This window comes from Callithrix jacchus, chromosome 8, assembly GCF_049354715.1.
Source record: "Callithrix jacchus isolate 240 chromosome 8, calJac240_pri, whole genome shotgun sequence".
Lineage (NCBI taxonomy): Eukaryota > Metazoa > Chordata > Mammalia > Primates > Cebidae > Callithrix > Callithrix jacchus.
Window position 1 is genome coordinate 140,646,131 of NC_133509.1, and position 21,194 is coordinate 140,667,324.

The 21,194-nt window shown below is 48.4% G+C and overlaps 1 protein-coding gene and 1 gene segment (V, D, J or C); both read right to left on the reverse strand.

Annotated features, from left to right (window-relative positions):
• LOC103791027 (immunoglobulin gamma-1 heavy chain-like) overlaps positions 1-21,194 on the reverse strand; it is a 211,862-nt gene that overhangs the window by 155,705 nt on the left and 34,963 nt on the right.
• Positions 7,442-9,963, reverse strand: LOC100396410 (disintegrin and metalloproteinase domain-containing protein 29-like). Its single transcript, XM_002763959.6, has one exon. The coding sequence runs from the start codon at positions 9,846-9,848 to the stop codon at positions 7,650-7,652; it is 2,199 nt and encodes a 732-aa protein (XP_002764005.2). The 5' UTR covers positions 9,849-9,963; the 3' UTR covers positions 7,442-7,649.

Genomic DNA, 21,194 nt, shown 5'->3' on the forward strand with positions numbered 1-21,194 from the left:
GCTGCCTTCACCCCCCTGTCACCTACTGTCTGGTGGAGGACCCTTGGGCCTCTCTTACCGCCCCCCCACCCAGGGCCCAGCCACATGGAAGGTATTTTACTTCCCCATGTGGAAAGTCCCTCTCCGCTTACATGGGAAGTTCCCATCTTGCCCCGCCCAGCTTCCCGGCTCAGCTCTCCGAGACCCCGACTGGCGCAACTCCAGCTACCTCCCGCCCAGCGACCACCCAACCAATCACCACCCGCCCCATCAGCTCCCCCCCAACTTCCCGCCCGGCAGTTTAAACTGACCAACCGCTACCCGCCACCTGGGCTCTCCCACTGCCTCAGCCCCACTACCCCTATAAAAACCGCAAGACAAAACCAGCGCGAGACTGCTGACTCTTCCCCCGTGCACGAGTCTAGTCTGCCCGGAGATTCCCTAATAAAGCCTGAACTCTTACTTCGTCTCGTTTAATTCGATAGGGCCTTGGGGTCCAAGCAACGTGGGTCCGGGCAGGTCAGACACCTACATTAGGCATTTCTCCCAGTGTTAACCCTCCCCAACGTCCTGACTCCCTGCTATCCCTCCCCTAGCCCCCCACCCCTCAACAGACCCTAGTGTGTGATGTTTTCCTCCCTGTGTCAATGTATTCTTATGGTTCAACACTCACCTTTGAGTGAGCACATGCAGTGTTCGGTTTTCTGGTCTTGCGTCAGTTTGCTGAGAATAATGGCTTCCAGGTTCATCTGTGTCCCTACAAAGGACACAAACTCGTCATTTTTTATGGCTGCATAGTATTTCATGGTGTATATGTGCCACATTTTCTTTATCCAGTCTATCATTAATGGTCATTGGGGTTGGTTCCAGGTCTTTGCTATTGTAAACAATGCCACAATGAACATATGGGTTCATGTGTCTTTATAATAGAATGATTTATAATCCTTAGTGTATATACCTCATAATGGGATTGCTGGGTCAAATGGTATTTCTATTTGTAGATCCTTGAGGAATCGCCACACTGTCTTCCACAATGGTTGAATGAATTTACATGCCCACCAGCAGTGTAAAAGAGTTTCTATTTGTCCACATCCTCTCCAGCATCTGTAGTCTCCAGATTTTTTAATGATCACTATTCTAACTGGTGTGAGATGGTATCTCAATGTGGTTTTGATTTGCATTTCTCTAATGACCAGTGGTGAGCATTTTTTTCATGTGCTTGTTGGCTGCATAAATGCCTTCCTTTGAAAAGTGTCTGTTTATATCCTTTGCGCACTTTTGGATGGGGTTGTTTGTTTTCTTGTAAATCTGCTTTAGTTCTTTGTAGATTCTGGATATCAGCCCTTTGTCAGATGGGTAGCTTGCAAACATTTTTTCCCATTCTATTGGTTGCTGATTCACTCTAATGATTGTTTCTTTTGCTGTGCAGAAGCTCTTAAGTTTAATTAGATCCCATTTGTCTATTTTGGCTTTTGTTGCCATTGCTTTTGGTGTTTTAGTCATGAAGTCCTTGCCTATGCCTATGTCCTGAATGGTTTTGCCTAGTTTTTCTTCTAGGGTTTTTATGGTGTTAGGTCTTATGTTTAAATCTTTAATCCATCTGGAGTTAATTTTTGTGTAAGGTGTAAGGAAGGGGTCCAGTTTCAGCTTTCTGCACATGGCTAGCCAGTTTTCCCAACACCATTTATTAAACAAGGAATCCTTCCCCATTGCTTGTTTTTGTCAGATTTGTCAAAGATCAGATGGTTGTAGATGTGTGGTGTTACTTCCAAGGCCTCTGCTCTGTTCCATTGGTCTATATCCCTGTTTTGATACCAGTACCATGCTGTTTTGATTACTGTGGCCTTGTAGTATAGTTTGAAGTCATGTAACATTATGCCTTCAGCTTTGCTCTCTTTGCTTAGAATTGTCTTGGCTATGTGGGCTCTTTTATGTTTCCATATGAAGTTTAAGGTAGTTTTTTCCAGTTCTTTGAAGCAGGTCAGTGGTAGCTTAATGGAGATAGAATTTAATCTATAAATTACTTTGGGCAGTATGGCCATTTTCACAATACTGAATCTTCCTACCCATGGGCATGAAATGTTTTTCCATCTGTTTGTGTCCTCTCTTATTTCCTTGAGCAGGGGTTTGTAGTTCTCCTTGAAGAGGTCCTTTACATCCTTTGTGAGTTCTATTCTTAGGTATTTTATTCTCTTTGTAGCAATTGTGAATGGCAGTTCACTCTCTGTTTGTCTGTTATTGGTGTATAGAAATGCTTATGATTTTTGCACACTGATTTTGTATCCTGAGACTTTGCTGAAATTGCTTATCATCTTAAGGAGATTTTGGACTGAGGCCATAGGGTCTTCTAAATATACAATCATTTGTCTGCAAATAGAGACAACCTGACTTCCTCTTTTCCTGATTGAATACCCTTTATGTCTTTTTCTTGTCTGATTGCTGTTGCTAGAACTTCCAATACTATGGTGAATAGGAGTGGTGGGAAAAGGCACCCTTGTCTAGTGCCAGTTTTCAAAGGGAATGCTTCCAGTTTCGGTCCATTCAGTATGATATTGGCAGTGGGTTTGTCGTAAATAGCTTTTATTATTTTGAGATGCGTTCCACTGATACCTAGTTTATTGAGAGTTTTTAGCATAAAGGGCTGTTGAATTTTGCTGAAGGCCTTCTCTGCATCTATTGAGATCATGTGGCTTTTGTCTTTGGTTCTGTTTATGTGATGGATTACGTTTATGGACTTGCGTGTGTTGAACCAGCCTTGCATCCCTGGGATGAAACCTACTTTATCGTGGTGGATAAGCTTTTTGATGTGTTGTTGAATTTGGTTTGCCAGTATATTATTGAAGATTTTTACATCTGTGTTCATCATGGATATTGGCCTGAAGTTTTCTTTTTTAGTTGTGTCTCTGCCAGGTTTTGGTATCAGGATGATGTTGGTCTCACAAAATGAGTGAGGGAGGATTCCCTCTTTTTGTATTGTTTGGAATAGTTTCAGAAGGAGTGGTACCAGCTCCTCTTTGTATGTCTGGTAGAATTTGGCTGTGAACCCATCTGGACCTGGACTTTTTTTGGTTGGTGGGCTCTTAGTTGCTGCCTCAACTTCAGACTTTGTTATTGGTCTATTCAGGAATTCAACTTCCTCCTGGTTTAGTCTTGGGAGGGTGTAAGTGTCCAGGAATTTATCCATTTCTTATAGATTTACTGGTTTATGAGCATAGAGTTGTTTGTAGTAATCTCTGATGGTAGTCTGTATTTCTGTGGAATCTGTGGTGATATCCCCTTTATCATTTTTTATTGCATCTATTTGATTCTTCTTTCTTTTCTTTTTTATTAATCTGGCTAGTGGTCTATTTTGTTGATCTTTTCAAAAAAACCAGTTCCTGGATTTATGGATTTTTTGAAGGTTTTTTTTTTGTGTCTCTGTCTCCTTCAGTTCTGCTCTGATCTTAGTTATTTCTTGTCTTCTGCTAGCTTTTGAGTATTTTTGATCTTGCTCCTCTAGTTTTTTAAATTGTGATGTTAGGGTGCTGATTTTAGATCTTTCCTTCTCATGTGGGCTTTTAGTGCAATGAATTTCCCTCTACACACTGCTTTAAATGTGTCCCAGAGATTCTGGTACGTTGTGTCTTTGTTGTTATTGGTTTTGACAAACATCTTTATTTCTGCCTTCATTTCATGGTTTATCTGGTCATCATTCAGAAGCAGGTTGTTCAGTTTCCATGTAGTTGTGTGGTTTCGAGTGAGTTTCTTAATCCTGAGTTCTAATTTTATTGCACTGGGGTCTGAGAGACTGTTATGATTTTTGTTTTTTTCGTTTGCTGAGGAGTGATTTACTCCCAATTAGACAGATCAATAAGACAGAAAATTAGCAAGGATATCCAGGACTTGAATGCAGATCTGGACCAAGAAGACCTAATAGACATCTACAGAACTCTCCACCCCAAATCCACAGAATATACATTCTTCTCAGCACCACATCACACTTACTCTAGAAAAGGAGCTTTAAAATCTAATGACTGCCCCACTGGATTCTGGGCTTGCATATATCCTGTAGCTCCTTTGTTTTGGCCCATTTCTCCCATCTGAAATGGGAACGTTTATCTAATGTTTGAACTCCCATTGTTTCTTGGAGGTAACTGACTTGTTTTTCATTTTCCAGGTTTCTAGGTGGAAGGGACTTGCCTTATCCCCAATGAGACTTTGAACTTGGACTTTTGAGTTAATGCTGAAATGAGTTAAGACGTGGGGGGACTGTAGGGAAGGCATGATTGGTTTTGAAATGCAGAGTGGACATGAGATTTTGGAGGGGCAGGGGTGGGGTGATACGGTTTGGCTCTGTGTCCCCGCCCAAATGGCACCCTTCCTCCTGGTGATCAGCCAGCCACCTGGTGGCACGTTGGATTACACTGGACCTCTTGCCTCATGGAAAGGGCAGAAGTTTGTCCTCACTGAAACAGACACTTACTCCGGGTGTGGGTTTGCCTACCCTGCATGCAACCATCCGTGGACTCGCGGAATGCCTTATCCACCGTCATGTGTTCCAACACAGCATTGCCTCTGGCCAAGGCATTTCCTTTGTGGCTGAAGAACTGTGGCAGTGGGTTCATGCTCATGGAATTCAGTTGTCTTACCATGTCTCCCCTTCACGCTGAAGCAGCTAGATTGACAGACAATGGAATGGCCTTTCAAAGTCACAATTATAATGCTGGCTAGGTGACAATACTTTGCAGGGCTGGGGCAAGGCTCTCCAGAAGACCCTGTATGCTCTGAATCAGCATCCAATATGTGGCACTGTTTCTCCCACGGCCAATATTCATGGATCCAGGAATCAAGGGGTGGAGGTGGAAGTGGCACCACTCACCATCACCCCTAGTGACCTACTAGCAACATTTTTGCTTCCTGTTCCCGTGGCATTATGGTCTGCTGGCCTGGAGGTCTTGGTTCCAGCGGGAGGAACGCTGCCACCAGGAGACGCAAGAACGATGCGATTGAACTGGAGGTTAAGATGCCACCTGGGCACTTTGGGCTCCTCCTACCTCTAAGTCAACAGGCTACGGAGGGAGTTACAGTGTTGGCTGGGGCGCCTGGATCCAAGTATCAAGAGGAAGTCAGTCTACAACCCCACGATGGAGGTAAGGAAGAGTGTGGACTGAATACAGGAGATCCATCAGGGTGGCTCTCAGCATTACCATGTGTTGTATCCGAGCGAGTCAAGGAATGCGCCACACTCTGAGAATGAATGATGAGTCCTTTGTTAAGCCGGCAACCGAGAGTGGCCAACACCCAAAATTCTCTCGGCCCTGAAGAAAAAGTGAGGTGGTCTTTCATACCCTAGTTTTAACAGGTAGGGGGACCCAGCCGAAACAAAGTTTTCACACAGGCAGAGTAAGCACAAAGTCAAAAGAAAAAACTGATACGTAAGAAAGAAAACAGTGCCAGGTGTGAGGAGTGCAGCCGTCATGGAAGACACACAACTTAGAGATAAGGGGGCTCCGGGCGCTCACCGCAGCTGCATTTCCACTTTACGCGGCCACTTACCAACAAAGCCATTTCTGGGCGCTCAGAGTCAGCCTGACCTCGGTTTATATTCCAGTTGCACACTTGATGGGGGGCAGGTTACGAAAATGCAGAAGCCAAGATGGCGTCTGTCCGGCTCAAAAAGGCTCCCATAAAGCCAGAACAGCTTTTAGTCAGGAAAAGGGGAGTTAGTTTTAGCTGGCAAAAAGCAGGGCATCACACACGCTCTGTGATTAAGGTCAGAGCATGGGTCCCATCTGTGTAGCGGGTGGAGCAGGTGACACAGGTCAGGTCAAGGCAGCAGGTGCCGAGGCCTGCGGCTCCGGAGGATGCAAACGCTAACGCTGGTGGAAGACCATTTCCGTGGCATTAAGGGTGGTTTCTCCTGGTGAACCGTTGGCTTGTGTTTTTGATATCGCTGTTGTTCTAAACAGCGTTTACCTGACTTCAACGTGAACTCGATTGGTCACGTTCTTTCTTAAAATATGTATCATTCTAAAAGTTCGCACGGCATCAGATTTTTGCTCAAACTACCTATAATGTCTCTCCGACAGAATGCACATTTGCCTTCCTTTCCTACATACTTCCCCCACTGCCCTGAGCGGTGTCCCTGTGGGTCCCATCTGTGTAGCGGGTGCAGCAGGCGACACAGGCCCCGACATGGGGTGGAGCTCTGCCAAGTGCAGGGTGGTCTCCTGTGTGCACTTGTGGTGGGTGGGCCCTGGAAAGAGGAAGTCATTCCCCCTGGGGAACACCCATGCCCCAGGGGAGAGGTCGGCTGAACAGCAGAGGGGTAAGATGCACAGAGAGTGGGACAGGCCTGCTGCTACATCAGCGAAACCCCTCGCTCCCGAAAGGCACGCAAGGGGAGGGTGTGGTATTCACTGACCTCACACTTATCCGTCCAGTAGCGTGCACCCACAAAAGACAAAATAGACTGAATGAGGCACAGGAATGGATTGCGCGCGTGTTTATGTCAGCTGAATGGAGGAAATTTCTAAGCAGGTTCACAGGAAGGATGTCAGGCTGTGTTTGGAGAAAGGGGCTGGAATCCTAAACTCTGTCTGTCGAAGCAGGGCTAGAACACAGAGGGACTGAGAAAACGCCACATCTCAGAACTGCTCCAGAATGTCGGCGGGTTTCCGCGGATGGTATGGGAAGCGTGATTTCCTCTGTTTGTGGCTTTGTCTTCGAAATTCTCTGTGACATATGCGCATTGCATTTAAAAGTCAATATCATTGTGAATTTGAATTCAAAATAAAATTTTATCTCATTCAGTTATTTATACATTGAACTTTCATTTCCCTTTACAGTAACTTAGCGACACACCTCGCCCTGTTTTCCACCCAGACCAGCCTGGGCTGCTAAACCTAGTTTCTCTTCCTCGTGGTGACCTACTCAGCTTCCCTTCCTGCTTCCATTCATGGAAATGTGGGGGCAGGATGGGAGGGGGCCGCTGCCATTCACAGAGCTCCCACCGAATGCCAGGGAACTTGCCCCACACGTCTACCTGTTTTTCGAGTTGAATTTCATTGCATACAGCAGTCAACCTCAGGGACTCAGTTTCCCACATACGGGAAGTTCGACCCCAGGTAGGGAGACTTGCTTGGTGGGGGATTTGAACCCAAGTTCGTCTCACTGCAAGGCCCACAGGCATTCCCATGGGGAACAGACGGAACAGGGAGCAGCCTTGGATGACTGTAAGCTCACTTTGGGTTTAGAGAAGGACAGATGACCCGGGGAAAGAGGAAGCCCGTTGCTCAGGAGCTCACTTCTGGAGAAATGCCATCAATGTGCCTTTTAAGGACCTGGTGGCAACTTCCGTTCATTCTGGGACCAGCGACCTCAGGTCAAGGCCCGGCTGCTCACTCAGGTCTCCTCGCCAGGCCAGAGGCTCTGGCCGAGTCTGGGCTCCCTGCGGAGTCTAAGAAAAAGTAAAAGGCACCAATGCGATTTTGAAGATTTATTTTAGGGTGAGCATCAGCGACCTACGAGAACCTGGGACAGAAGCCAGCGCCTCCCGTTTCCCCCAGTGCCTCCCACGGACTTCAAGAAATGTGGATTTGAGCTTTGCCGTCCGTCCTCCTGCTCCTGTTTCACGGGTTTGGCTTTTATATTCTCTCTGTCTTTACAGAGGTGGGGAGGCTGCATTTTTCTTATTCAGGGTCCGTAACTGCCACTTCCTTAGCGGTGGCGGTTCTGATAGTCCGCACATTTGTGGCCACCCCAAACAGCAGTGCAATTATGAAGGCGTAAACGCGGCCAAAGGTCACCCTCAGATATATCGCAGGTTGTTCGCTTTGTGTGATGAAACGCATTCTTTTCGGAGGGGGCCCGCTGTCGACACTGCCCCCAGCGCCCCTTGCCAGGCACCGGGGCGGGTCCCAGCCGATGTGGCAGTGGCAGTTCCTCCTGTTGTTACAAAGCCCTCTGTGACCGCACTTCTCAGGGTGGCAGTCGTAGTGCAGGGACGCGATGGTGGCGTTGCACCGGCTGTTATTGCAGAACTTTCCACCAGCGCAGGGAGTGCCGTCGATCACACGCCCGACATCGGTTGTGCCCGTCCCACGGTGTTCGTCCAGCCCAAAGCACTGAGCCCGGCCTACCACAGAGTGATGGAATGACGCGTGCTCCTGCAGCCGGGGCAGATGGGTGACGTCGGTGCACTGCAGTCTGCCACAAAACTTGTCGATTCCCGCGCAAGGCTGGTAAGTGTGAGAATCATACTGTCGAGTACAGTGTCCAAACCGGTAACTCTCAAGGTTTATGTTATAGCAGGCGTCGGGAGCATTCTCTGCGCTGACACCAAAGATCGCCTTGCAGAGCAAACTGCGGTCCGTGCAGTTCCCGTGGTAGCAGTAGCCTTCTTCCGTGCACGGGGTTCCATCCTGCATGTAAACGTTTGGGGGGCACAGCAAGGCGGTCCCACGACAGTACTCTGGAAGGTCGCATATGTTTTGGATAGGTCTGCAGAGAGTCCCCGGCGGGGAGAAGGTGCAGTTTGTGCAGCAGTCCCCTGTGTGACAGAGGCTCCCCAGTGTGAGGCGACAGTTGCTCCCACAGCACTGGCTGCTGTAACACTGCTTAAAGGAGCCACAGTCACACTGCTCACTCCCTTCCACTATCAGGTTTCCGCAGCGAATGGTGGTCATGCTTTTATTATACACGGGGGACGGTTTCTGGAAAATGCACTGGGCGACAGCCGTGAAACTGTTCTGTGCGTGTGCGTAGGTGCAGTTACTGAACGCGTCTGTCATCCCTGGAAATCGCTGCATGATGCACGAGGTCCTCCTCTGGCACGTACAGTACATGTCATCATAGGGCACCCCGATGCTCCTCATCAACGACTGCATTACTATGACGGCGATCAGTAAGTAATGTCTGCTCAGCACCCCGATGTGTATCAGGCCTTCACGGTGACACATCCTATACTGCTGAGGTGCGTAGTTAGACTCGTGTGGTCCGTCTTGAATGAGTAGTGTGGATGAATGGACACCGAAAGGAGTAAAAAAGGTTGTTCCGTAATAAGCAAAAATTGCACTGTTTGTTCCATACTCATTCACTGGGGCCGGGTCCCGGTCATTATATATGGTCAAGAGGTAAATAAAGTACCGCAGATCAATGTTCTGAGCGATGCTGTCCACGAGACTGAACATCCGGACCACGTCTTTGGAACAAGCTGTAATGTTGTTATATGTCCTATAATATGAATTAGAACATTGAATATGACCTTTTATGTTGCCTGTATGAGAGCTATACAGGAAATTAGATAACCTGGGATTCATGCTGTCACTTGGTTCGGAGAGCAGGGGGTCTGTCCCCTCATTTTCACCGTCTCTGAATGTGGGCCCCGTTGCGTTGGGCTCGGCCACTATCTGAGAAACAACATGTTCAAACCTGGGGGAATCCTGCAGGGGTCTGATTTCGTAGGCAAGGTCGTCCAGCTTCATGATGCCGCTGAGGCCGCCGTAGCAGGTGTCCACGGTGACCATGGACAGAGGCACCTCCTCCAGGTAGCCGAGGTAGTAGCAGTCTGCGGGGATGTAGGGGTAATCCATCTGCAAGGCGCCCTGGTCATCCTGAGTTGTCACCAGCAGACGGCTGGGCCAGAGAAGGTGTTTTCTGCGCATGTGAAGGACGTGTCTTTCACCCCCAAAATGCAGGCTGTAGGACAGCCAGCCGGGAAACTGAAGGCCTTTGCCGTGGTGCGTCTCCCTCCGGGGGATCACCACCTCGGAGGATGCGTAGTGCCACGAAGGATGGCCTTGAGAACAGTGGACTGGAGCCAGGGGCGCCCAGAGTCCCAGCAGCAAGAGGGTGGCCCTAAGGACGACCTGCACCTCTGCCGGCCTCATGTCCCAGCCCGGGGATATTCATCCACAGAGAATGGGAAAGGACCGTCCTCAGGGAAGCCAGGCCCCGACCATCTGCGCTGACCACGTCCCTCCCAGGGAGACCCTGACAGAGAACAAAGGGTCTCCCCAGGCTCCCGCATCACAGCCCTGGGGCACCTGGACTCCCTGAGGGGATGAGGTAACAGTCCCAGGGTGGGGCAGCGGGTGGGTCTGGACAGGATGGCAGCCACTGCCTGCGGGATGAGGCGAGGGTCAGGGCTGTGAGGGCTCACCTGGAAGGGAAAGGGTGGGGGCAGCAGGGCTGTGTCTTACCACGCTGTGTGTTCTGTTGCCTTCTCAGTGCGGAGTGTTCAGTGACCTCGCCTGTGGCCCCATCACGTGTCACTCTAGGTGTCTCTGTGGGTGTGGAGTGTTCAGTGACCTCGCCTGTGGCCCCGTCACGTGTCACTCTCGGTCTCTCTGTGGGTGTGGAGTGTTCAGTGACCTCGCCTGTGGCCCCGTCACGTGTCACTCTCGGTCTCTCTGTGGGTGTGGAGTGTTCAGTGACCTCGCCTGTGGCCCCGTCACGTGTCACTCTCGGTCTCTCTGTGGGTGTGGAGTGTTCAGTGACCTCACCTGTGGCCCCGTCACGTGTCACTCTTGGTCTCTCTGTGGGTGTTGTGTTCAGTGACCTCGCCTGTGGCCCCATCACATGTCACTCTCGGTCTCTGTGGGTGCAGAGTGGTCAGTGACCTCGCCTGTGGCTCCGTCATGTGTCACTCTTGGTCTCTCTGTGGGTGAACATTACTGCTTCCTGTGACTCACAGCTCACTTCTCTGTCATGCGGTGGCAGATGCTGCCCCTGTCTCTCTGGAGGGCTGAATGGTTTTCAGGCTTCATAGGTGCCCTCTCTTTTTGGCTGTTTTGTTTTGTTTAGGCTTTGAAGTTCTGTTTGGGGGTCACCAGATTGTGAAAGGAAAATACCTTGGGCACCTTCAAGCTGGAAACACTCAGGGGAAATCTGCCTCCCACTGTATTCAAAGGGGCGTCCCTCTGCCACAGAGACAGACGCAGATTCCGTTTGCCTCGTTTGGAAACGCTTATCAGAAACTCAAAAGAGTGAGACCCTGTCTGTCACCTACCTGTGACCTGGAAGCCCCAGCAAGGCCCGGCTTTCAGTTTCTCAGCCTTTCCGGATGGGGTTAATGTACTTCTTTCGCGTATTCGCTGATGTCTCCTGATGCCCCGAAATGCATAAAACCAGGCTGTGCCCAACCTCCTCGGGCACGTGTCATCGGGACTTCCTCAGGCACGTCCTCCGCCGTGGCACAATAAACTTTCTAAATTAACTCAGATCTGGCTCAGATTTCTTGGGTTCACAAGATGAACACTTGATACAGGGTCACTTTTTCTTCTGCGCTATGAAAAAGCTTTGCGAACCATCACGCTTTTTACCTCATCCACCTGTCAGGAACAGACGTGCTCCTGACCCCACGGGAGCTCAGGTGCGGTGCCCGGGATGCTTCTGTGCGGTTCCCTCCTTGGTCATTTCTACAGATGGACGAGCCGATCAGTTCCCGGGGAAGGACCCAGGGGGACCTCTGTGGGTGTCTCAGGTCTGAGAACAAATATTTCACATATTTCTGTCAATTCTGTCGGTGCTTCTGAGGGGAGAGAAAAACCCAAGGCCAGATCATATTCAGAAACACAAGTGAGTTCTTCCTCACAACGGTAAGTGATTCCCTTTCCCGGCAAACGTGGTCCGTCTTTAAACTTTGCGTGATCGTGGAGTATTTCAAGGCTCTGTCGTGTCACACTTGGTCCCCCGATGCCCTGTGATCCCGTATTGCATCCCTTTGAATCCCACCTTTCTATGACAGATGAACAATCATGAAGCCGGTTTCCCTGTAGGAGTGTGCAGGCTGGACACGCTTTCCCTGGGCCTTTAGGGTTTTCCCAGGAAGGAGAAGGAGGATAAGGCTGTTATGAGTGACTGTGATCTTCGTAAATTCATGTGCTGAAATCCAACCCTGCTCCTTCAGAATGAAATCATAGTTGGGTCAGTGTCTTTAAGGGGGTGAATGAGTGAAAGTGAGGTTCCTGGAGTGTGGCCCTCATACAATCTGACTGTTGGTGTGAGAAGGGAAGCAGCAGGGAGGGTGAGCACGCCCCGAGGGCCGGCCCTGTGAGGACGGGACAGGGAAGAGACGTCATCTGCAGGCCAGGAGCCAGGCCTCAGACGAAACCCAGCTAGCTGGCCCCTGACCGTAGACTTCCACCCTCCAGAACTGTGAGGAAATCAGTTTTGTGTCGAGAGCCATCTGACCGGTGGTATTTTGTTATACAAGCCCCATGCACTGAATATGGTAGGTAATAGGAGGTCTTCTCTATATTGGAAGACTCAGATGGCCACACAAACCTGGACGCTCCTGTTTGGACCTCAGCAGGATGATGGACCTGCTTTGGGACAGGAGAGGGAAGAGATGAGCCCAGCATCCAGGACCCGGTGGGCCCACTCCTCAGCAGACCGTCCCTGGGCCGGAGTCTGCACAGGTGTGGACGAGTTAATCTTGGTTTTCAGGGGCTCCTGGAGTTGGAGGGAGGCTGGTGTGAACTCTTGCTCACACAGAAGAACACGTCAACGGCGTGCCTGTGTTTATGTGAATGGGGCGTGTTTCTAGGGCCTGCTCATCCCCAAAGAAGAATTAATCAGGACTCTAGGACTAGACAGAGGTCATGGCATTTGTGTGTGTTAACAACTCGGCTGGACCGTACATTAGGTTAAAATGCTCGTGGGCAGACAGTGGCTCCTTCTTGTTACTGAAGGAGAAAACAATGGTGATGACTTAAATGAGATACGTTTGAAGGTGTGGGCATCCGAGTGTGCTCTCCATGGGGGACACCGCCTCATTTCAGGGCCACGGCTCTCAGTCAAGGCTGTGAGGCTCCTGCCCCTACAGACAGGGTCCTCTCTGAGGCTCACCAGGGCCCATGCGACCCTGTGGTTTAGTCCTAGAGAATGACAGCAGAAACTAATGGATGACGTTCCTTCTTCAGGAGAAATGAGGGTGGGAATCTGGAGAGCAGCAGGCTTCTCACAAGCCTTCTGATCAAAATCCTCTTTGATTAGGGAAAAAAAGTGATGAACATTATTATTTTTATTTTTTTGAACGTTTTTAAGTGATAGAGGTTAAATCAACAAAACATTAAAAATGTATTAGGTAAAGAAGTGTGTGCTTACTAGTGTGTCTGCACACCGGTGCCTTCCTGCAGAAATGCTCCGTGGATAATCAACTTCTCTTTGTGCCCTGTCAGCCCTTTAGGAAGAGCAGACTGTATCGCTGACTTCCCTCTTCTCAGCCCATGAGTGAACAGAGGCTTTGAACAGGGTATTGGAGTGACCCCAGGGTAGCAGCTGGCTGACTGTTGGGATCCCGGGGAGCGGCTGGCTGACTGTTGGGATCCCGGGGAGCGGCTGGCTGACTGTTGGGATCCAGGGGAACCGCTGGCTGACTGTTGGGATCCAGGGGAGTGGCTGGCTGATGGTTGGGATCCAGGGGAACGGCTGGCTGACTGTTGGGATCCCAGGGGAGTGGCTGGCTGACTGTTGGGATCCAGGGGAGTGGCTGGCTGACTGTTGGGATCCCGGGGAGCATCTGGCTGACTGTTGGGATCCCAGGGAGCGGCTGGCTGACTGTTGGGATCCAAGGGGAGCATCTGGCTGACTGTTGGGATCCCGGGGAGCGGCTGGCTGACTGTTGGGATCCCGGGGAGCGGCTGGCTGACTGTTGGGATCCCAGGGGAGCATCTGGCTGACTGTTGGGATCCCAGGGGAGTGGCTGGCTGACTGTTGGGATCCAGGGGAGTGGCTGGCTGACTGTTGGGATCCCGGGGAGCATCTGGCTGACTGTTGGGATCCCAGGGAGCGGCTGGCTGACTGTTGGGATCCAAGGGGAGCATCTGGCTGACTGTTGGGATCCCGGGGAGCGGCTGGCTGACTGTTGGGATCCCGGGGAGCGGCTGGCTGACTGTTGGGATCCCAGGGGAGCATCTGGCTGACTGTTGGGATCCCAGGGGAGCATCTGGCTGACTGTTGGGATCCCAGGGGAGCATCTGGCTGACTGTTGGGATCCCAGGGGAGCATCTGGCTGACTGTTGGGATCCCAGGGGAGCATCTGGCTGACTGTTGGGATCCAGGGGAGCATCTGGCTGACTGTTGGGATCCCAGGGGAGCATCTGGCTGACTGTTGGGATCCCGGGGAGCGGCTGGCTGACTGTTGGGATCCCGGGGAGCGGCTGGCTGACTGTTGGGATCCCGGGGAGCGGCTGGCTGACTGTTGGGATCCCGGGGAGCGGCTGGCTGACTGTTGGGATCCTGGGGAGCGGCTGGCTGACTGTTGGGATCCTGGGGAGTGGCTGGCTGATGGTTGGGATCCAGGGGAGCAGCTGGCTGACTGTTGGGATCCCAGGGGAGCATCTGGCTGACTGCTGCAGCCTTGCTTTGCACCTGCACTGGAGGTTGTTTCTGTGCTCATAAGGCCATGGAGACATCTGTTAGTTCAGATTGACCTCATTACTACCTACAGTAATGTACAGTAACAGGAAATGTCTCCAGCAGTGCACATATACACACACACCTCCATGCTGGCCACTCTGAGCTCCGCGATTTAGTGGAAGTTCTGCCATAGAGTAGGATCGTTATGTAATTCACAGCGCTGTTTTAAAACCATAGTTTAATTAAAGGCTGGTGATTTACACTGGGCTCTACTGCTGAGGGTTCTGTTTCTCAGCTGCAGAAAACAAGACCAAGAGGCAGTGAGATTATGAAATTATTGAAGATGCACAGGACTCTCAGATTTAGAGAATGGCCTGGGCGTGGATCATGGAAGGAAAGACAGTAATGTTCAAAGGTGTAGCCAATAAGCCCTGGGCTTTTACCTCACGGGCCTCAGAGAAGCTCAGCGAAAGCTGACTGTCCCCTCATTGTCTTCAATAATGTTTCCAAGTCTGGGAAAGATTAAGATTGGGCTGAATTTGCCCAGTGTTTACTTTCAATTCATAATAAGAAAGGATTTTTTGAGTTAATTCTTAAGAGTAAAATAGGCCGGGCGTGGTGGCTCACTCCTGTAATCCCAGCACTTTGGGAGGCCGAGGCGGGTGGATCACGAGGTGAAGAGATCGAGACCATCCTGGTCAACATGGTGAAACCCCGTCTCTACTAAAAATACAAAAATTAGCTGGGCATGGTGGCGCGTGCCTGTAATCCCAGCTACTCAGGAGGCTGAGGCAGGAGAATTGCCTGAACCCAGGAGGCGGAGGTTGCGGTGAGCTGAGATTGCGCCATTGCACTCCAGCCTGGGTAACGAGAGCGAAACTCCATCTCAGAAAAAAAAAAAAAAAAATAGAAAAGAGTAAAATAACCACAAATTAGCTAAAATGTGCACCAATACCTGTGAGCAAATATAATATGGAAATAGGTGTGTTCTAACACAGAAACTATTAGAAGCTGGGATGATACTAACTGAAACTCAGCTGAGTTGTGTTGACCTTCTTACGGCTGTGTTATTGTAGAGTCAATAGATCTTAGAAAACCACAGAATATAATTTAACGTTCATTCCTGATAGAGTCTCAAAAACAAACTGCTTATACAGGAAAGATACCTCAAAATATAAAGCTCATATATGAGAAACACACAGCTTTCATTACACAAAGGCTGGAACAAGTGGAACCTTCCCTCTAAGAAGTGGAACAAGGCAAAGATGCTAATTTTCATCACTTTTATTCAGGATAGAACTGAAATGCTAGCCAGAGTAGTTGGGTAAGAGAAAAAAAATGACCTCCTATTTGGAATGGAGGAAGTCAGATTGCAGACAAGAAGATCTTATATTAAAAAAGAAAACTAAGGACTTCTCAAAAATATTAGAATTGATCAGCAAATTAGGTAAAGTATGATTCACCATCTACATGAAAGAATTGGTGCATTTCTATATGCTGACAGCAAAACGTCTGAGAATGAAATCAAGGAAGCAGTTCCTTTTCCAGTAGCTGCAAAGTGTACCCAGGGAGAAATGTCACCAAATAAGAGAAAGATTTCTAGAGCAAACTGATATATATCGACAGAAAAAAATGAAGTGGACACACAGCCATAGAAGATATAGCCCAGATGTTCCACATTTATGAATTGGAAGAATTAACAGTACTAACATTTTCATACGACCCAAAGTTATTTACAGAATAGATAAATTCTCTATCAAAATACTAATGACATTCTTCACAAAAATAGGAAAAGCAATCTTTCAATTCACACGTAGGCAAAAAAGACCCAGAATGCTCAAGGCCACCCCCCGAATGCGTGTCATTTACGCATCCACAGTTCATTCATTTGATTATAACAGTCCCCAAACTCTAAACTCATTTCATCATCAACTCTAAATTCTAAAGATAAAACGTAATTTAAATATCAACTAAAGCATATATGGGCAAGATTGGAGGTACAATTATTTCTGAAACAAGTTTCTCTCCAGCTCTGAGCCTGTAAAACCAGATATCTAATTTTATTGGGGCTATCTTTTTTTTTTCTTTTTTTGGAGACAGAGTCTTGCTCAGTCGTCAGGCACCAGGCTGGAGTGCAATGGCGTAATCTCGGCTCACCGCAACCTCTACCTCCTGGGTTCAAGCGATTCTCCTGCCTCAGCCTCCCGAGTAGCTGGGATTACAGGCGCCCATCACCACGCCCAGTTAATTTTTGTATTTTTAGTAGAGACGGGGTTTCACTATGTTGGCCAGGATGGTCTGGATCTCTTGACCTCGTGATCCGCCCACCTTGGCCTCCCAAAGTGCTGGGATTACAGGCGTGAGCCACCGTGCCCGGCCTTGGGGTTGTCTTAACAGAGTGTCATAAAATGCACGACTTTAACAAGGCGTATTTATTGTCTCGGGCCAGGAAGCCCAAGACAGCGATCAGTGTCTGTAAGGGCTTCATTCCCGGTTTGCAGATGGCCTGATTTTATTGTGTCATCTCATGACAGGGAAGCACGAGAGAAAAGCTCTCTCACGTATTTTTATTAGAGCACTAATTTCATTTATGACGGCTTCACCCTTTTCACCTAATCGCCCCTCAAATGGCCCACACCCCAATCATATCACATTGGTGATTAGAATTCCACGATATTAACTTTGGGATAACATACACATGCAGTCCATAGCACTGGACAAGTTATTTTATTTCAAATACGTGGTGAGTTCGGCATAGAATATATATTTTCTCCCCCATAGAGAAAAATAGGACAGAAAAGAGGGGTGATGTGTCCCCAGCAGCACGAAGTATGATAAAAGAAACTGCCATAGGCCTTATGGCTCAAGTGGAGTCTTCTCTGGGACAAGCTTCTTCCTTCCCAGCTCATCGCAGCAGCAGAAACTCCAGTGCTTTAGGCAGAGGCACAAGCCCTGGGTAACTGCTGGGTTAAGGTCCCATCCCAAAGACCCCATGCAGCCCCACACACAAGCTCGCTGGGAGTGCCTAAGTTCCAACCTCTGGTGGGACATCTTTTCCTCAAGGCTTTTTAGTACAGGTTGTCTGGTCTGTTCGAATCAAGGTAGTGGTCAGTACCTTGACCACTGGAGGAATGGTGTACATTTGCAACCAAGTAGCTCCATCCTCTTAAATCCGAAGAATCTGGCAGCATTAACCCATTTTGTCTCATCTCCATCCTCATTCTTTAAAACCTGCGGCATTTATTCTCCTATAATACCATAAATTCTTCATCAGGTGATATTACAGCCCCACACTCCCTGTTCTCCTCAGAACACACTTTCTGGTTTTGCCAAACGGATAGGTTGAGAGTTTTCCAAGCCTTTCAGTTTCGGATACTTTCCTCCTTACAGTTTCTTCTCAGTCCATCTCTCTCTTATTACAGGTGCTAATTACAGGGACAAACCAAACCACACCTTGAAAACCTGACTCGGAAGTGTTCTCAGCTAAATAATCAATTTCGCCGCACACAGGTTCTCTCGTACTAAATATTACAGCACAGTCTAGACAAGTCTTTTTGCCACCTTGTAACAAACATCACCATTTGTCCAGGTTCCAGTAGCTCTGTGCTCATTCCGGTCCACAGAACGACCGTTAATACACACATTTCTTCATCATGTGAGAACTGTCCAGCCTTTGACACAGAACCCAATTCCAGGTACTTTCACAGTTGAGAGAATCTCACATCAGAACCCCGCTTCTTCATCCCAAATTCTGTTTAGTCAGTTCGAGCCGAGATTAAGAACGATCATACTTGGTCACTTATGCAACCTCAATTTTATGTCAGTTCCCTCAGTTCTGGAAACTCAAAGATCAAGATGCTGGCAACGTAGGTTTTACGTTGAGGCTTCTAGTGTTGGCTCAAAGCTGCCCCCATGTGGCTATTTGGTCACATGACATCTTCATGTGCTGCTTTGTGTGTGTGTGTGTGTGTGTGTGTGTGTGTGTGTGTGTGTGTGTGTGTGTGTAAGAGAGAGAAGGGTGAGGGGAGAGAGTGACAGGGAAATTCTCTGGTGTCTTTACCTATACAGGCAACAGTTCCATTTTAATGATTGCGCACCCCTAATACGCTGCACAGCGACATAGTTTCTCGGTTAGTCCATTGAATCGTGAAGAAATACCCGAGGCTGGGTAGTTTATGTGGCTCATGGCTGTGCAGGCTGTACACAAGTGTGGTGCCAGCACCTGTTTTTGGTGAGGGCCCCAGAAAGCTCTCAGTCAATGCAGAAAGGGGAAGGGGAGCACGAGTATCATATGGCGATAGTGGGGGAGAAAAGAGAAGTGGGTGGTACCAGGCTCTTTCAAACAATCGGCTCTCATGTGAGCTGAGTGGTAACTCACCCGTCACCAAGGGGATGGCACTAAGTAATTCATGAGGGACCTGCCCCTGGTGACACACCTCCCAGAGGACTTCACCTCTCACATTGGGGATCACGGTTCAACGAAGAGTTGGAGAAAACACACATCCAGACCACACCATCCCGCCCTTTATGTCTTTCTTAACTGCAACATGCAATAATCCCTCCCCAACAGTCCCTGAAAATCTGAACTTGCTCTGGCATTAACTCGAAATCCAAAGTTCAAATTCGTCTGAGACTCAGGGCAAAGTTCATTTCACCTATGAGATTGTAAAATCAAAATCAATTTATTTATGTCCAAAGCACAAGGATGGGTCAGAAATTGGGTGAACAGTCCTATGCTAAAAAGAGAAATTGGCCCCAAAATTCAGTGAAAAGTTTCGTGGAAGGCTGAAGCCTAGTGGGACAGTCACTCAATCTTAAGGCTCTAAAATAATCATTGACTCCATGTCTTGTATCCTGGTGTGAAGGTGGGCGTCCACGGCCTTGCCTAGCCTGTATTTGTGGGTTCCCTAATGCAGCCCGTGAAGCTGCTTTCATGGGGGGGAGCTGAGTGCCTGTGGTATTCCAGGCTCACCGTGTAAGCTGTCTGCGGGTCTATCATTTTGGGGTCTGGAGGTTGGAAGCCCGTTCCATAGCTACACTCAGCAATGTCCTGGTAGGGACTCTGTGTGGAGGACCCAACCACACATTTCCCTGTGATTGACCTTAAAGATTTACGTTGTCCCCTAAAAGAGGGAAGCACATAGGAACTCTTTACGTAATTTAATGATGTATATGAAAGCTTCATGGTCCTATAAACACATATGCAGACGCAGCAGCCCAGCAAAACAGGTGTCCATGCAAGAGGGAATGTGTATCTAAACACCAAAAGGACACGTCCATCTACTTCATATTCTCCTAGGAATTTAGTTGAATTTAAATTGCGTTTGCAGGTTGAGGTTGTACTACAAAATAATCCTTTTCTGCGTGTAAGTCTGCCCATTCCCGTATTAAAAAGACGATTATATTTAAATACATGTTTTGGTAAAACTGTATGTAAATGCCATTCTTGTCAAATATGTCACTGAAACGTGCAATGGTATTTATTTTAAATATTAGCCTGTATTAATACATTGAATAATTAATAAGACAATCATCACTTTTAAAATTGTATTATGTCATCTGTTGGTTTTAGATTGCAGTTTTCAAACTAGGCATGATGAAATTTTATTTGAAACGTTTTGAGAAAAACCTTTTTTGGCACGAATACTCCATGCAAACGCTAGTCTTTATGGCCAATATGCCTTTATAATAGAGAACATCCAGCAACGTGAAACCGAACCCAGCCCATGCTTTCCAGGATCACTCACAATGGCGGCGTCCCGGACGGTGGTGTGAGAGGGTGCAAGCGCATGGGGGTGTGGATTTCATCATCAAGGCACGAGTGAGCCCAGGGCTGAGCACACGGAGGGCACAGGGGCTGCAGAGCCCACTCCGCGGTACTTAGGGAAAGGGACGGATGGGATGGGGGTGATGCCTGTGGGACCCTGGAGAAGAGTGAGGAGCGCAGAGTCTGCGGGTAGAGGAGCGTGTCCTAAGGAGAACTGTCGTCCTCTACACATGGGTGGCGTCAGAAGGGAACTGTTCACCAGACTTGGAGGAAGGAAAGTAAAGGGACTTTCTGTTCCTGCAGGAGACTGAGGAAGTAAAAAGACTTCCAAAGAAGAAGGTAAGGTGGAGAAATAGTCTTGAAAACGGGACACCCAGAGCCACCAAAGTGGAGAACAAGAGCGTTTAAAGTGCTGTTCGATTTTCACAAACAGCAGATGAAAGAAAAAGAAACAAAGCGCCGTGCAGATGCTGAATTAAAGTCAGGAAATGTGCACAGTTTGTTACACACTGAATTAAAGTCAGGGAACCTGCACAGTTTGTTACACGCTGAATTAAAGTCAGGAAACGTGCACAGTTTGTTACACACTGAATTAAAGTCAGGGAACGTGCACAGTTGTTTGTTACACGCTGAATTAAAGTCAGGAAACGTGCACAGTTTGTTACACACTGAATTAAAGTCAGGGAACGTGCACAGTTGTTTGTTACACACTGAATTAAAGTCAGGAAACGTGCACAGTTTGTTACACGCTGAATTAAAGTCAGGGAACGTGCACAGTTTGTTACACGCTGAATTAAAGTCAGGGAACCTGCACAGTTGTTTGTTACACGCTGAATTAAAGTCAGGGAACGTGCACAGTTTGTTACATGCTGAATTAAAGTCAGGGAACGTGCACAGTTTGTTACACACTGAATTAAAGTCAGGGAACCTGCACAGTTTGTTACACGCTGAATTAAAGTCAGGGAACGTGCACAGTTTGTTACACGCTGATTTAAAGTCAGGGAACCTGCACAGTTGTTTGTTACACACTTGATTAAAGTCAGGGAACGTGCACAGTTTGTTACACACTGAATTAAAGTCAGGGAACCTGCACAGTTGTTTGTTA

Bases quoted from the DNA above. Each gene is read 5' to 3' on its own strand.
- LOC100396410 (XM_002763959.6), bottom strand. From the start codon at position 9,848: ATGAGGCCGGCAGAGGTGCAGGTCGTCCTTAGGGCCACCCTCTTGCTG.